The 14770-nt window shown below is 43.2% G+C and overlaps 1 protein-coding gene across 1 annotated transcript; it reads left to right on the top strand.

Moving 5' to 3' along the window:
- Positions 1 to 9777: 9777 nt before the first annotated feature.
- Positions 9778 to 14005, top strand: LOC105038996 (inactive TPR repeat-containing thioredoxin TTL3). The gene is made up of 7 exons (XM_010914956.4): positions 9778 to 10954; positions 11770 to 11965; positions 12051 to 12235; positions 12317 to 12650; positions 12763 to 12967; positions 13394 to 13500; positions 13604 to 14005. The coding sequence occupies exons 1-7, from the start codon at positions 10014 to 10016 to the stop codon at positions 13760 to 13762; spliced, it is 2127 nt and encodes a 708-aa protein (XP_010913258.1). The 5' UTR covers positions 9778 to 10013; the 3' UTR covers positions 13763 to 14005.
- Positions 14006 to 14770: the final 765 nt, after the last annotated feature.

Raw genomic sequence — 14770 nt, 5'->3', positions numbered from 1 at the left:
TGTCTAGGTAGCGGTTTATGCGGAGGACCTCCGAGCAAGTCTTCGCTTTTCGATTCTGAAATTTGTCTAAAATCTATTTGATTATTATGGGATCTGTCTGACTCAGTTGTACCGAATGGTATCTAGCTTATCATTTTCTTTGCTCTGCTCTACCATCTTATCCCGACCAACCCTCGTCCATCACTATTTTGGACATTTTTGTTCTCCAACCCCACCCTGAGGCCTAGGGTTGGTGGTTTTTTGTTTCGAGATAGGGTCTTCGAATAATCTCCGACCTTCTTTTTTCTATCTATGGATGGAAAAATGAATTTTTCTTCGCTTCTTCTCTGTCGGCTTGAGGTTTTCCCTCTTCATGGGAATATCCTAGGTTAGGCTTGAATGATAATGACTGGATAGATGTCGGAGATTGGGAAGACTTCTTCTGATTGAAGGACATGGAGGTCCCTGAACAACGAGAGTTGTTGACAGAGCAGCACTTGTATGATGTCGGATTTGGTCTGGTTCCCTCTGTAGGTATAACTTAGTCATTTTTGTTGCTTTTCATTTGTCGATTTAATTTCAAAATTGTCATTGAGACGTCGCTTTTCTTTGCAGGCATGAGGCTGCCATTAGTAGAAAGGATTTGGCAATGAGCTACTGTGGGGAAGAGGCCTGGTGGTGCGGGTTCATCTTGGGTACTGAAGAAGGTCCGGCCCGGTACGTCCTCAGTAGTCAGCCTTTCTGAGATGCGAGCAGATCCTATCGTTGCCTTGCTAGTTTTTGAAGTCCCACCAGTTGCCGACGTTCCTCCGATAATTCTAGCAATGGCAGAGGCTTCAGTAGGTGTTCGCGATGGTGATGTCACGATCGTTGAACTGCCTCTGGCATCGATGACGTCTCGAGCGCCTTCCACATTGCGTCGATCTTCCACTCTCGATTGGTTGTCGGCTCCAATCGACGGACCATCAGCTTAAGATCGAGGAAAGATGCCACAACTTTCCAATGGCACAACTGGTGGAGATATTCCTAACGGCTTCACAGAATATTTCAACATCTAGGTGTCCAAAGGCGAGTCGGCCTTGAGCAACCCAAGACTGGCCAGGAAACTCGTAGAGGCTACACTTCTTCTGAAGAACCGAGAGACCAGAAAAGATTGGACTGTGTCTAAGATGTTTTTTTTATTTTATCCTACTCTCCTCACTATAAGTCGATATTCTCTCATCCGTCCATTTTTCGTTCACTGATTTTTGTGATTCTGACTTTTTTCTTTCTTTTCAGTTGGCGCACGATATATCATCGCTGAAACGAGGATATCGAAAGTTTGTAGATCTTCGTCGGACATGGTCTGACAAAGTGACGACCACAAATATCGAAAAAGATACTGCCATACGGGCAGCGGCTCAAATGGAGGAGAAGCATCAAGAAGAGACCTCCAAATTGAAGGTCGAGTTGGAGGCAACTCAAAAGCCTACCAAATTTCATGAGGCCCAGGTTTAACAGAAGAAAAAGACCATCAAGTGAGTTCAGAAGGAACATGATGACGGTCTCCAGGAGTTGGGGAAGCTGTAGAAGCTGCATCGAGCCACCAAAGAGTGGTTGATAATGATCGATGCAGAGTCGGTTGCTACGAAGGAGTCGGTGAAGATGGCTCAAGAAGCCTTAAATCAGGCCATCAAGGACTATAAGGAGTCCGATGACTTTGAAGAAGCGATCCTCAAAGTCAGCCATTAGGCTTATTGGGTCGGGTTTAAAGCTTGCAGAGAGACGATCATTTATCCAAACCTCGATCTGAGCAGCATTCAAGTTGAGGCTCCGGAAGACACTATCCTGACTGCTGAAGAAGAACCAGTGCCTACTACTGAGGTAATTCCAGCATCTGCTGAGGAAGAGCCAGCTGTTGGGGTTCAAGAGACTGATGCAGTGGCGGCGACTGGAGAGACAGCCGATGGAGTCGATGAGAGGGAGTCGATGTAGTTTTTTTTTTAATTTTTGTATTTGGACCTTAGTCTGCTTTTTGTAACCCTTTGACTTTTCATAGTAATGAAAGTAAATTTTTCTAAGTATTGAGTACTTTCTTTTTTTTTCTTTATTTGAATAATTAATTAACTGATTAATTTTGACTATCTGGAGTCATGCTCAATCGATCGAAATCGATATTATCAGTCGGCGTTATTTGATTAGAGTCGGTATTTACGAGTCAATCTTTTACCAATCAGAGTCGGTCTTTAACCGATCGGAGTCGGTGATTTACCGATCGGAGTCAGTCTTTGATCGATCAGAGCCGATGATTTGTCGATCGGAGTCAGTCTTTTATCGATCGGAGTCGATAATTTGCCGACTGGAGTTAGTCTTTGGGCAATTGAAGTTAGTGATTTGTCGATCAGAGTCGGTGATTTGCCGATTAGAGTCAGATCGGTAGATAAGTAGCTTATTGATAGTCGAATATTCAACAAAGATGTCGAAAGCCGATCATGTCATTTCAAATATTTGTCGAAGACATATCTACTAATAATATACACGTAGATTGTCAGCATTCCATATTTGGGTGATGGATGTCTCATCAAGAGTTTTGAGCCAATATGCTCCCGAGCATAGAAGTATTTTTTTTACATCATAATTAGCTATCATTGTCGAGACAACGACAGCATCATCATGAGGAGTTTGAACTTTTCGAGCATCTTCTTCTGAAAAGAAGATTACAGTGTCGTGTCGTCATTGTTTGGATGACTCCTCTTCGATGCTTGCCCCCCAATTTTTCGATCAGTCTGTGATTATATTGATCACCTCTGCAGTCAGTCGATTGAAAATCTTTTCAGTCGGTGGTGGGGGTCGCTCTGTAGCAACTTCAGGTTGTCGACCTTGGACATATTTTTTGAGATATCCTTTACGGATGAGGTCCTCAATTTCATCCTTCAATTGGATGTAGTCGTCGGTGTCGTGTCCATGATCGCGGTGGGACTCGTATCGGTGGGGGCTTCCTTACATATTCTTCCTTCTCAATCTCCATAAAGATTTGAGATCGAGGAGCCACAAGCGGAGTATAGCTGTTGTACTTATAGTTTGGGCTTCTCGGTCTCGACATTGATTGTCGTCGAGAAGGGTCCCTATCAGATCATCTTTGACCCAAACCTTCCTCGATCTCGTTCTTCTTCAAAGCACCTCTATCCTCACCATCGCATCGAGTAGTAGCAGCTTCTTCGGAATGGATGTATTTTTGTGCCTGGACGAGGAACTTAAAAAATAACTTGAGGGCCGTCTTATCCAGGGAGTAAGTGAAGCGTGAGCCATGCAGTCCCTGAGCAGCGGCCGCCATAGTCGTATCCTGATTAAGGTCATAGACTTCCAACATGGTGGCATTGAAATGCGTCATGTAATCTCTCGGTGATTCTCCTTCCCGTTGCTTGATCGAGAAGAGACTTGCGAAAATATGCATCAACTTTCTACTGGTGTGGAAATGCACTGCGAATTGCTGGTTGAGTTGATAGAAGGAGCTGATGCTCCATGGACTAAGTCCTGAATACCAAGCTCGGACTGCCTTTTGAAGGATTGCCTGGAAGGCCACACAGAGGAGGGCATCGGTCACATCTTGGATCATCATGAGAGCCTTGTAACTCTCCAGATAGTCGATGGGGTCGATGGAGCCATTGTATGGCTCCATCTGCGGCATCTTAAAATGAGCTAGAATGGGCTCGCCTTGGATGCACCGAATGAAGGGCAGCGTCGAATGGATGCCAAGATCATCAGAGAGCCCACGTGCATCCACTTGGATTTATGCGAGTCGACGGTCAAACTCCCTAAGCTTGCATTCGTAGTCATCGAATCGCTGTCATTGGGATATTTCCGACATCGAATCTTCTCCAAAAGAACTCGAAGGGAAAGAACTTGGTGATGAGTGAGGGCGTTTTCCCTTCTTTGTACTACGATGGTGAGAGGGAGAAGGAGACCGTCGCTCTTTGTGATCGGCACGATGGGAGTGCCAGGATGGTTGAGGCTCAACACAAGACTACCGAGCCTGTCATCATTTAGGGGGCTGAGAAGGTGATCGCCATGGCACATGGCGACTGTGCCTTGATGGCACTTTGTGCGGCACTGGTTCCTCCGATGCCGATCACTGCTGTTGCTATTGTTGTTGTTGCTGTTGGAAGCTATGCACCACCTCCATTAGTGAGATAACTTGCTGCACTAGAGCAGCAAACTGCTGAGCATCCGTCGTGATGATCGGACGCGAGGTGCTGGGCTCCGTCGGTGGTGGCGGACAGTCTTTCCGACGGAAAAACTGTCTGACGGAGCTAGTGGAGAGTTGTGCTCTCGTTCTTGTCATGATTGATAACAAAATAATTATTCTCCCCCCCAACCTGATGTGCCAATCTGTTGCGGACAATTCCCTAGAGCGCCTAACATCGATGAAGAGTATATACAAAAGAAGTCCATACTGACTGAGGTTATATCCGGTGGAAACTGTCTGATGCTTAAGTCAGTAGATAGTGATTGAACAGAAAGTAGAATACAAAAATTGATAGAGTATCAGTCCAGAAGTATCTTACCCACACTGTTCATTTACTTTCCTTTTATAGATGAATTGTTGGTAATTGTTCATAATGATTAGGCACGTGGATCTTATTTATTTTGGCACTATGCGATCGTGGGGCAGTTAATACCTACTTAGTGGGCAGCTAATGGCCTGATCATAGAAGTAATGGTTATGTGCTTATTATGCTGACGGTTACACGCTTATTGTGCTGACGATTTCTAATAAATCGATTGGAGATCGGTGATATCGACTAGTAGTCAGTGATCCCAATATTATGTTGGAGTCATCGATGGAATCATTGATGGCATACCGATAGGATGCTGTTACCGACTGGATGCCGACAGAATGTCGTTACCGATTGGATGCCAATAGGATGCCATTACTGACTGGATGTCGGGTCGTCTTAGTCGATCATGACTTGAGTAGATGATCGATGATAGATTGTCAGTGTCGAATGCTGATAAGATAGTCAGTGTGATAAATTATCAACTCCTTTGATCGATTAGACCATTCGATCGAACATCGATCAGTGATACATAGTCGGGTGCCGTTGTCGAGTCAGAGATATCGTGTGTCGAGTGTGAATCAGGATAGCATAATCGATTATTCCAACAAGTTCTAATGTACTTTTACTTACTGTATTATTGTTGGGGTTTGTACTTGTAACTACATCCAGTGTCGATGCGGTTGGTTTAGTTTTTACTATTATAAATTTGGTTTTATAGGTGCTGTAACTTTTTATTAAGCAAATGATCTTTTTTTTTAAAAAAGAAAAATCTTGACACAAACATTATATCACAAACACCTCCGATATTGTTGCATTTATGACATTTCAGAGCTCTTACTATAGCCTGATTGAAAGTTGGAGGATGCCAGATGCTTGAGCTATATTAGGAATATCATCCGAATGTGTTATCGGAAGGAACAAGAATAATTCCTGTTGGGAGAGATCCCCGATCTTTACTCGACTATCTTTCTTCCTCACCTCCCAACCGACCAAGTGCGTCATGCTGATCAGGTTGCTGTGGCCCGACCTGATGTGGATCTACGAGCCTTGACCCAATTGTCTTTTCATCGACCGCAATCGACGACACCTGGCCAACTAAGGGCGACCGATTCAACCAGGTCAGTACCGAGCCGACTTGGCTCCACGTACAGTCTACGTGCAACCTATGACTAGCTGATGATACTCAGCACTTAGCCGATTTTTCCTCGATATTCTACCGACTTTTCGATCAAGTGACACCACTCCGCAGGACCTTTCATTCGACTTTCGGGGCACAAGTATCAGCTGAGCTGTCGTATGCTAGACATGGCCGCCGTGCTGTCCCGTCAAGCCACAGCAAGTCATGTCATCGAGGAGCCATATCTCGAGCGGCTGGTTGCGCACCATGATAGGAAACCACGAGCTTATTAATTGCGCCATGCGCATGGTGATGTCCACCGCCATGGCCACCTGCACACCGAATAAAATACATGTCCACCGTCAGAGCTATTTAAAGATATCCATACATTTCTGTACGATGGGACATGCTCAAAATGACCGCTCGTCCTTTTACTATTGACTTTGCTCTCTTTATAAATAGAGATGAGAGGGGACCCCTCTAGGTATATGAGGCTAACGCCAACGTCAAAACTCTACTCCTCTCTCTATTGAGTGGTATCTTTGACTTGAGCGTTAGAGAGTCTTCACCGAAGTCATCTTCGGCGGGACTTCCCTTGCAGATCTCGCATTCATGGCGTCGAGCGGAGACCAATGCCGACACTCGCCGCCAACCTCTCAGTCTCTCTCTTGGCTCCTTCAACTGTGCATCTTCTTCGACGATCAGGCAACCTCTTTCGACTTCTCGCAGTCTGACTCCCAGGTGTAGCAATTCAGCTTCTGGCCGACTACCCCATCGGAGAAAGACTGCAACAATTCCCAACCGATTTGCTTATCCCCATGGCCTCAAAGTTTATACCTCAATAATATTTTCTTTTGATAACTCTGATGTATTAAATGAAACTAAATGTGAATAGATGCATCTATGAAAAATCAAAAAATTGAATTGAAATATCAGTTGAGGAAGTTCTCAAAATTGATTCCATAAAATCTGCTACCTGAGATACCATTAAAATAGCAACACTGTTAGTCTCTTTATAAATATGTGAAACATCATTCGAGATCAATAAGCATAATATCTTCCAGTAATCCTACAATAAAAGATGTAGACCTCTATCAGCAAGAAATTGACTAGCAAGTCATTGGTTCACCATCATAGAATAACCCTCTAAACAAACATACATCAATAGTATTCAATATCCATAGAAAAGTTGTCTGATAGTTGACAAATATATATTAGATCACATTGCGAGAATTGTATCCTTAATTGTTGACATGAAAGATTTTTAAGCTTCTCTCATGAATTGGCATGGCCGTCAAGAAACCATATGATGGCTAGTCAACTATTACGAGAGGTTGGTTGATGAGTTGGCCAACCGGAGTGAAACGCTGAAGCTGTTCATTCCTTTGTGTTTAACCTAGTTGTCATTAATGAAGAGAGATTGAATACTTTTGTATTATCTGTTACTACCAAAAGGAAAAAGTAATTTTCTATTACCCTCAATAAATAAAGAATTTGTTCTTATCAACAAAAAAGAGATTTGGATATTTAAAGAAGAATATTGAAGGGTTAAACGAAAAGTTTTGAGTGAAGTAAGCTGAATGTTAAATTAAGAATCTTGTGGATGATGTTAATCACATCTGTTAAAACTAATCTAGATATTTGTGCTGAACCTTCTTGCACTTAGGAAAGAAGGAGATTCTTAAACTAGGAGCTGAGTCATTTATCTTCTTCACCATACTTATTCTTGCTCTAGGATTTGCATCATGCCTAAACTCTACTAACATGATAGGTCTTAATTATCCAAAACAAAGGTAATCTAATTTCTATGTGCATAAATCCAAACTATTGAGGTTTGCTTTAGTAGTCATACCTTTTTGCTTAGCAACAAAATGTCAGATAGTTATATTACAATTCAATGAGGCGAATTTAATCTATTTGCAAAGTTGGAATTGATACGAAGCTTTCTTGTAATTCATGTAGGAGAGAAGTAATTTTTATGACAATTAATTATAATTTTATTATTCTCTAATATCATTATCCATCATTATATATTTTAAAAACATACTAATTGTACTAAAGCAGCTACACAAAGAGAATAGATAATCTATGCTTCCATTTATCCTTGTGTCCTATGAAATTAGATATTTGAAGTGAATTGATTACTCTTTTGATACCACCTTTCAACTTTATTTAACTTGTTCCACGTGTAAATGCTTCTTGTATACTAGAAGGAACTAATTGATAGAGTTGGCGAAGCCTCTTGTGGTTGCTATTGAAGGATCTAATTCGATCTGATTGTTATCTTGATTTCTTGTTAGAGTTCTACACATCCTACTTTTTATGGAGCAAAGAGAAATATGAAAATGATTTCAATTGGAACATAAATCTATACAACTTTATTCAAATTCTATGCACTCAAAAATGTGCAAAATAATTTTCCTTCACCGTAGATTTGATACATTGAATAATATTTTATTTTTTTATAAAAATATTTTATTTTTTTTTTAAGCAATGCTTCCTATTGTTTTCAAAAAAAAAGAAGAAGAAGAAGAAGAAGAAGTGCACAATAACAAATCCTGATCCCAGTCTTATAGGTAGCAAACCAATGAAAACGGTAACTACCAACTACGATGCCTCACCGTAATCAAAGTATTTTTCATTAACACTCAATTATGGTCCTAAAACCCAGTCCTAGCTTTAATCCACAACAATTAATTTTAAACACCTTTTATTAGCGCGCCGAGCTGCCACGTGACGAGCCGGAGGTGACGGGACCGTGGCTGTTAAGGTTTCGTCTCGACTCGCCGCCGCCTTGAGGTCAAAAGCTGCCGCGGGGTCTTGATCGATGGGTGCAGCCCCTCGGGTCCTCTAACCAACGGTTTGATCACCTCCCGACGGAATATTCCACGGTATCGGGTTGGGGCCGTCATGGTCGCCGTTAGCTACGCAGCTGGAGGGCGCTGGAGCGCTTAGGTTCCCTAAACGGGGCCAGCTGGCATAGCACACCGCACATGCTCAGCTGCCCCTGTCGCGAGGGCGATCCAAATTACCAAAAGGCCCCCCAGCATCACGGTAACTCCGCGGGTTTTTCGTAATTCCGCGAGGTAACTGAGGGCGTTCAGGTCATCCGGTGCGGGTTTGAACCTCATCTTGCTTCTGGCACGCGTAAGAAGAGAAGTGGGAATAGTACGGAATCTAACCATTAATTTTGCATAAAAATTTGGGCGAGGAGAGGCCACGGGAAATAAATATTTGCACACCAAAAGATCAATAACGATAAGCAAATCTTTCTTAGAAACAAATTTCCATAAATAAGAAAATTAAAAAGAACAAGGGAGAAATCCAAGCTCATTAGATGGAAGGGTGATCGGATCTCAATTTGTGGGGTAGTGGAAAGAAACAATACGGTACATGCAATGGATAGATAAGGATGGGGCTTGAGGTTTTATGCAGATCGTGATGTAAAGATTGATATAAATTGGATAAAATAAAAAAAATTAGGAGGACAGAAAGTGTCAGTCAAAATTAACATTTGGATTATATAAAGGAAACAAATGAAGTTTATATAACTAAGAGTCTAAAAAAAATCATAATTGAAAGGATAAAAAAATTGATTAAGAATAAGAAAATGGCTTATGCAGCTGAAACCAAATGTGGATTAATCGGAGTGATAATTGGATCTTAATTGAATCGATATCATCCCTGAAAACAATGGTATCTGTAGAAAGTTTAGAAGAGTGGGGTTTAAGCAAATCATGATTAAATGAAAAATATTCTGTTAATTGACTAAGAAAAGGAAAATCTGGGAGACAAACAGAGATGAAATCTCAAACAATGGGCAAATGATTGAGTCTTTCTGAAAGAAATTGGAAGAAGGAAAGAAGAATACAGTATTTATACATGGCGATGGGAGGAGGTAGAGGACAGCAGGGGTTCTCGTGAAATAGAAGAAAGAGAGAGAAGGGAGCGGAGGAGGGGCGAAGGTAGTGAAAGTTTGCCCCTTTTTATTGTTCCATACTCTCGCCCTCTCTTCTTTTCTTGTTCTCCTCTCCTTTCGTCTCTTCCTCTCTATTCCTCCCTTCTTCTCCTCTTCTGTCCATCACCAAATCTACCCACATTCATTCCTTGCTTTCTCCCTTCCGAATCACGAGATCCCCATCTTTCCCACTATAATCCCCTTCTCTTTTCTAACACCCACCCCCCCCCCTCTCTCTCTCTCTCTCAGTCCTCGTATATTTCTTCTTCTATGTCTTCAACTCTCTATCGCTGTCCAAAAACCGTATCTCGTACTGTTCTCGCCTTCCCTTGTAGCCACTACAGCTAGCCACGGGCAGTGATCCAGGTGGTGGCCGGAGGAGATCTAAGCCGCGGGAGCCCAAGAGACCCCTCGAGCCCAGATGTCCCGCCCCGGCGAGCTGACCGGCCGGACCCAAAGGCCCCATCCTGGCGTCGGGGTCGAGCCCCCCTCCGGTCGCTTCCAGTCTGCCCTCGCCCTTGACGCCAACAAGCCCGACTCCAAGGTATCGGCCCTCGATCTCGGCTCCCCCGTCTCCCCGCTCCAGCCCCGTGCCGCCTCCGCCGCGGTCACCAACACCAACACCAGCAGCAGCTCCAGCTCCTCCGGCTCCTTCACCGGGAAGACCCGGGCGAGCGCCGCCGCGGCACGAAACCTCGCCTCCGGCGGTGCTCCCGGGAGGCGGAACCACTCCGGGGAGCTCTCCGGCGAGAGTAGCCCCACTGCCTTCGACGGCAGGGGTTCGAGGCCGGGCCACCACCGGACCGGCTCTGGCCCGCTCATCTACTCCGGCAACGGTGGGAGCAGCTCGGCGAGTTCTCCGGTGACCAATGCGCTTCCGGCGGGGAACATCTGCCCCTCGGGGATAATCGGGAAGACGGGCATGATCGCCCAGAAGACGCCGAGGAGCGACGTGCTGGGATCCGGCACCGGGAATTACGGCCATGGGAGTATAATGCGCGGTGGGGCTGGCGGCGCGGTCTCGGGGAAGGTCGGTGGGGACGCTGTGATGGGGAATTTGGGGGATTCGGCGGCGCGGAGGGCAATGGCGAGCTCGGATCTACAGGAGGTGACAAGGGTGGCCAACGAGCAGTACAAAAGGGAACAGTTCGCGGAGGCGCTGAGGCTCTATGATCGAGCGATTGCGTTGTGCCAGCACAATGCCGCGTACCGGAGTAGCCTGGCATCGTGCCGGAGTAACCGGGCGGCGGCGCTGATGGGGCTCGGCAGGTTGGGGGAGGCGGTGAAGGAGTGCGAGGAGGTGGTCCACCTGGATCCGGTGAATGACCGGGCACACCAGAGATTGGCTTCGCTATACATACGGTGAGAAATCTCAGGCATTTACTCTTCTTCATTTAAGTTCTTCTTTTTCGAGAGATTTGGATACTTGTGAAGTGGTTATTGGTGGAAGTATTTGATCTTTATGAGTTGGATGTGCTGCTCTGATGCCTGGATGTGTTTATCGTTAGAAAGATTGGATCTTTGTTAGTTACAGATCTCTTCTTTTTATCTGCCTATCATATGTTTGTCCTTGGTTGTTGGAGACTGGCTCACTGAATGCGTTTTGTCGTCTGATATGAACTGACTTTTGCTTAGACCCATGGTTCATAGTTTGGTGTGATCTACTGCTCTGCGTTCCCTTTCCTTTCACATTGTTTTGCTGTCTGCTATTATAGAAATATAGTTGCTTGTTGATTGCAGCTTGGCTTGTTTTGTTTGTTGTCTTTTTGTGCCGTTTGGTTGGAGTTTTAATTTTATTGGCGACTTTTCTTTGCTTTGATTTTTGATGATAAATTATCCTGATGTTGAGGAGCCTGTGGTCTACTTAGCATAAAAAATCATCTGTGAAGGGTTGCTTGATAGCTATTTAATGGTAGAAAGAACATTTCTTCCTAAAAAATGACTGAATTGCCAGTCCATCTTCATCCAGTCAGTCTGCTTTGAGATAAATTTTTATTCAATATTCTAGAATGAAGTGATTCTCTTTGATCTGTTTCTTATGATTTCTTGATTTTTTTGGCAACTAATATCCTTTCCCAATTTAATGACTATAATTTTATTTATTTAGGATTATGTAATCCTTTTAACTTTCAATTGTTTTTCCTGTGTCACATTGTTTAAGTGGTTCCTCATGACAGCTTGGGGCAGGTTGACAATGCCAAGCGGCATATCAACTTTGGGGGCCAGCAGTCTTACGCTTTAGAGTTTCAGAAGCTCCAAGTATTGGAGAGACATCTGGGCAAATGTATGGATAGTAGGAAGCTTGGTGACTGGAAGAGCGCACTTAGGGAAGCTGATGCAGCCATTGCAGCAGGGGCAGACTCTTCTCCATCGGTAAAATTCATATTGGTTGTTATTTCTTAGTGGTCATTACAGGGAATAAATGAATGTGAAAGTCATATTCGATTGGAATTTGCAGCTCATTGCATCGAGAGCAGAAGCCCTTCTCCATCTCCATCAACTTGACGAGGCTGACTCAGCTTTATTAAGTGCACCTAAATTCAATACATCATTCTCACCTTCCTTGCAAACCAAATTTTTTGGTATGCTATCAGATTCCTACATATACATTGTTCAAGCCCAAGTTGATATGGCATTGGGAAGGTGAGCTCAGCAGTTTAGATTTCTACTAGTTTTTTGTAAAAAGTCTTGCATGAATGAGAATGATCAATGGAATTTTTACAGATTTGAGAATGCTGTTGCAATGGCTGAGAAAGCCAGGCAGATAGATCCTACAAATAAAGATGTGACAGCAATTCTGAATAGTGTGAGATCTGTGTCGAGAGCTCGAGCTCAAGGAAATGAGTTCTTCAAATCTGGATACTTTGCAGAGGCATGCATGGCATATGGGGAAGGTCTAAAATATGATCCTTCAAACTCAGTCCTCCACTGCAACAGAGCAGCTTGCCGGTCTAAACTTGGACAGTGGGAGAAAGCTGTTGAGGATTGCAATGAAGCCCTCAGGATCCATCCCAGTTACACCAAGGCCCTTCTCAGACGTGCTGCCTCCTATGTGAAGGTAAATTGTGTCTTATTGTCTGGTTGTTATCCTTGGTTTACAATGTCATGTGATGTCAGGGTACAAGAACAGTTTGGATTGATCTGTTTAATGTTTCTCATTGGGTTGATAGCTTGAGCGCTGGGCCGAAGCTGTGCGAGATTATGAAGCTCTAAGAAAAGAACTTCCCGGTGACACTGAGGTGGCTGAAGCCTTATTCCATGCTCAGGTTGCACTGAAAACATCTCGTGGTGAGGAAGTTTCTAATATGAAGTTCGGTGGGGAAGTTGAAGAGATTACTAGTATGGAACAATTCCAAGCAGCGATATCATTACCTGGTGAGCTTTCCCTTTCTATTTGCATCAAATCTCCAAACTATCAAGCTTTCCATACTGTACACCTCTTTGCTGAAAAGTTCCTGCAGTCTAGCTGGATGTTCTTTTTAGAGGTGCAATGGTTTATATTAATCTTATTGTCAACCTACTCACGTCAAACTGCCTGTTTAGATGAAATACACATTTTCACCGCAAGGTGGATATCTAAGAGAAAAAAAAAATATTGCTTTATGTTCTTGTATTTATGAGATATATTTTCAATCAAATGCTCTTGTGCCATTCTCCTGGGATCTCTTGTTCAGTTATTATTCTTTTTCGTTGTAATGGTATATTTTGTACCATAGTTTCATAACCTCGCTATGTCTGATATTGGCCATGGCCATTGCCCATGCAACTTATTGCACTAAGATGGAACTCGTATCATTTCAGGAGCTTCTGTTGTTTATTTCATGGCACCTTCGAACCAGCAGTGCACCCAGATGTCCCCATTTGTGGATGCACTATGTACACAAAATCCTTCTGCAAATTTTCTAAAGGTAATTGGACATTCCCTTCGCTATGTCTTGTTTCTTTCTGAAGCATTCATCTATTTTCTTTTCTCATTTTATGTTATCTGATTTTACTGTATTTATCTTAAAGGTTAATCTCCACGAGAGCCCTGCCATTGCCAAAGCGGAGAATGTGAGAATAGTCCCAAGCTTTAAGATTTACAAGGATGGGATGAAGATGAAGGAGATGATCTGCCCCAGCCAGAAGGTGTTGGAGGTATCGGTGAGGCACTACAGTATCTTGCATTGAAACAGATGGTTCATTTGATATTATCTTTGCAGCCCAACCTTCAATTCATAGAAATGTCAGCTACCACTGCAAACCTAGCCACAAAATAATTCATCCAGCTGAAGCATGAACCAGAGTGATAGAAAAGAGCCCATTTTTTTCCCTTCACTTTTTCCCCCTTTTTATTTACCTTTACCTCATTTAGTTCAATCCTCGCCCACCTTATTTATTCTTTCCATTTGCGGAACTTTGTCTCATTTCAACCGTTCAGCCCATTCCCTGGTTAACCTAGGATGCTCATAAATTTTCTTCCAGAAGAATCCACTTTTCTCTTGTTGGTAAGCTTAAGCGTACCATTTATTTGGCACTGCAGTCTTAGAGAGATTGAGATAGCTGAGAGAGATGGCTGCTTGAAATTATTACATGTATATATACTACATAGCAATTATTGGGAGCCATTGGGAAGATTGGGTATCTGGTGGTCGGGAAAGGAAAGGGAGAGTAGATATCATTGATGGTTTTGCTGCCGGTGCTGATACTTCCATTTTTATGAATAAAAACTCAAAATTCTTTCTCATGTCATCACAAGCATTTTTCAGTTTGTTTGAATGATCTTGCCATCATTTGTAAACCACAGGGAAATATTATGTTTATCAGACTACTTTTTAATGAAACCCTAAGTGCACAAAGCTGTTTTGGTATGTATGGGAGGCACATTATTTCCTCCATGACATCTCTACATCAGGGTGAAATCATTCCCTTCCTCCCCTGCGTCTGCTACTGCTTTATATTTTGGACTGTTGGATTTGTAAAGCGTAGTTCATGTGTAAGGGGTGTCCAAATGATCGAGAAGGCTTTTCTTTCCCTTTCCTCCCCCTTTCCCTTTTTTGCTTTTAAATGCAGTCCAATCGAGTGGCAGATACTTTTTTGAGTCAAAATAAGGAGCGTCTGAGTGGAGATATCTAAACTCTGAGGTGTGCCCGTTTGCCTTTTAATAAAGATAAATTTTAAGGAAACCCTTTAATTCAA

The sequence above is a fragment of the Elaeis guineensis genome, chromosome 2, assembly GCF_000442705.2.
Source record: "Elaeis guineensis isolate ETL-2024a chromosome 2, EG11, whole genome shotgun sequence".
Lineage (NCBI taxonomy): Eukaryota > Viridiplantae > Streptophyta > Magnoliopsida > Arecales > Arecaceae > Elaeis > Elaeis guineensis.
This window is presented reverse-complemented; position numbering and strand designations above follow the sequence as displayed.

What these genes read in the sequence shown, in the direction of transcription:
- LOC105038996 (XM_010914956.4), top strand. Translation starts at nt 10,014, where the DNA reads ATGTCCCGCCCCGGCGAGCTGACCGGCCGGACCCAAAGGCCCCATCCT. An exon ending in GTTGATATGGCATTGGGAAG is followed by an intron (nt 12,236 to 12,316) that starts GTGAGCTCAGCA and finishes GAATTTTTACAG; the next exon opens with ATTTGAGAATGCTGTTGCAA. An exon ending in GTGCTGCCTCCTATGTGAAG is followed by an intron (nt 12,651 to 12,762) that starts GTAAATTGTGTC and finishes TTGGGTTGATAG; the next exon opens with CTTGAGCGCTGGGCCGAAGC.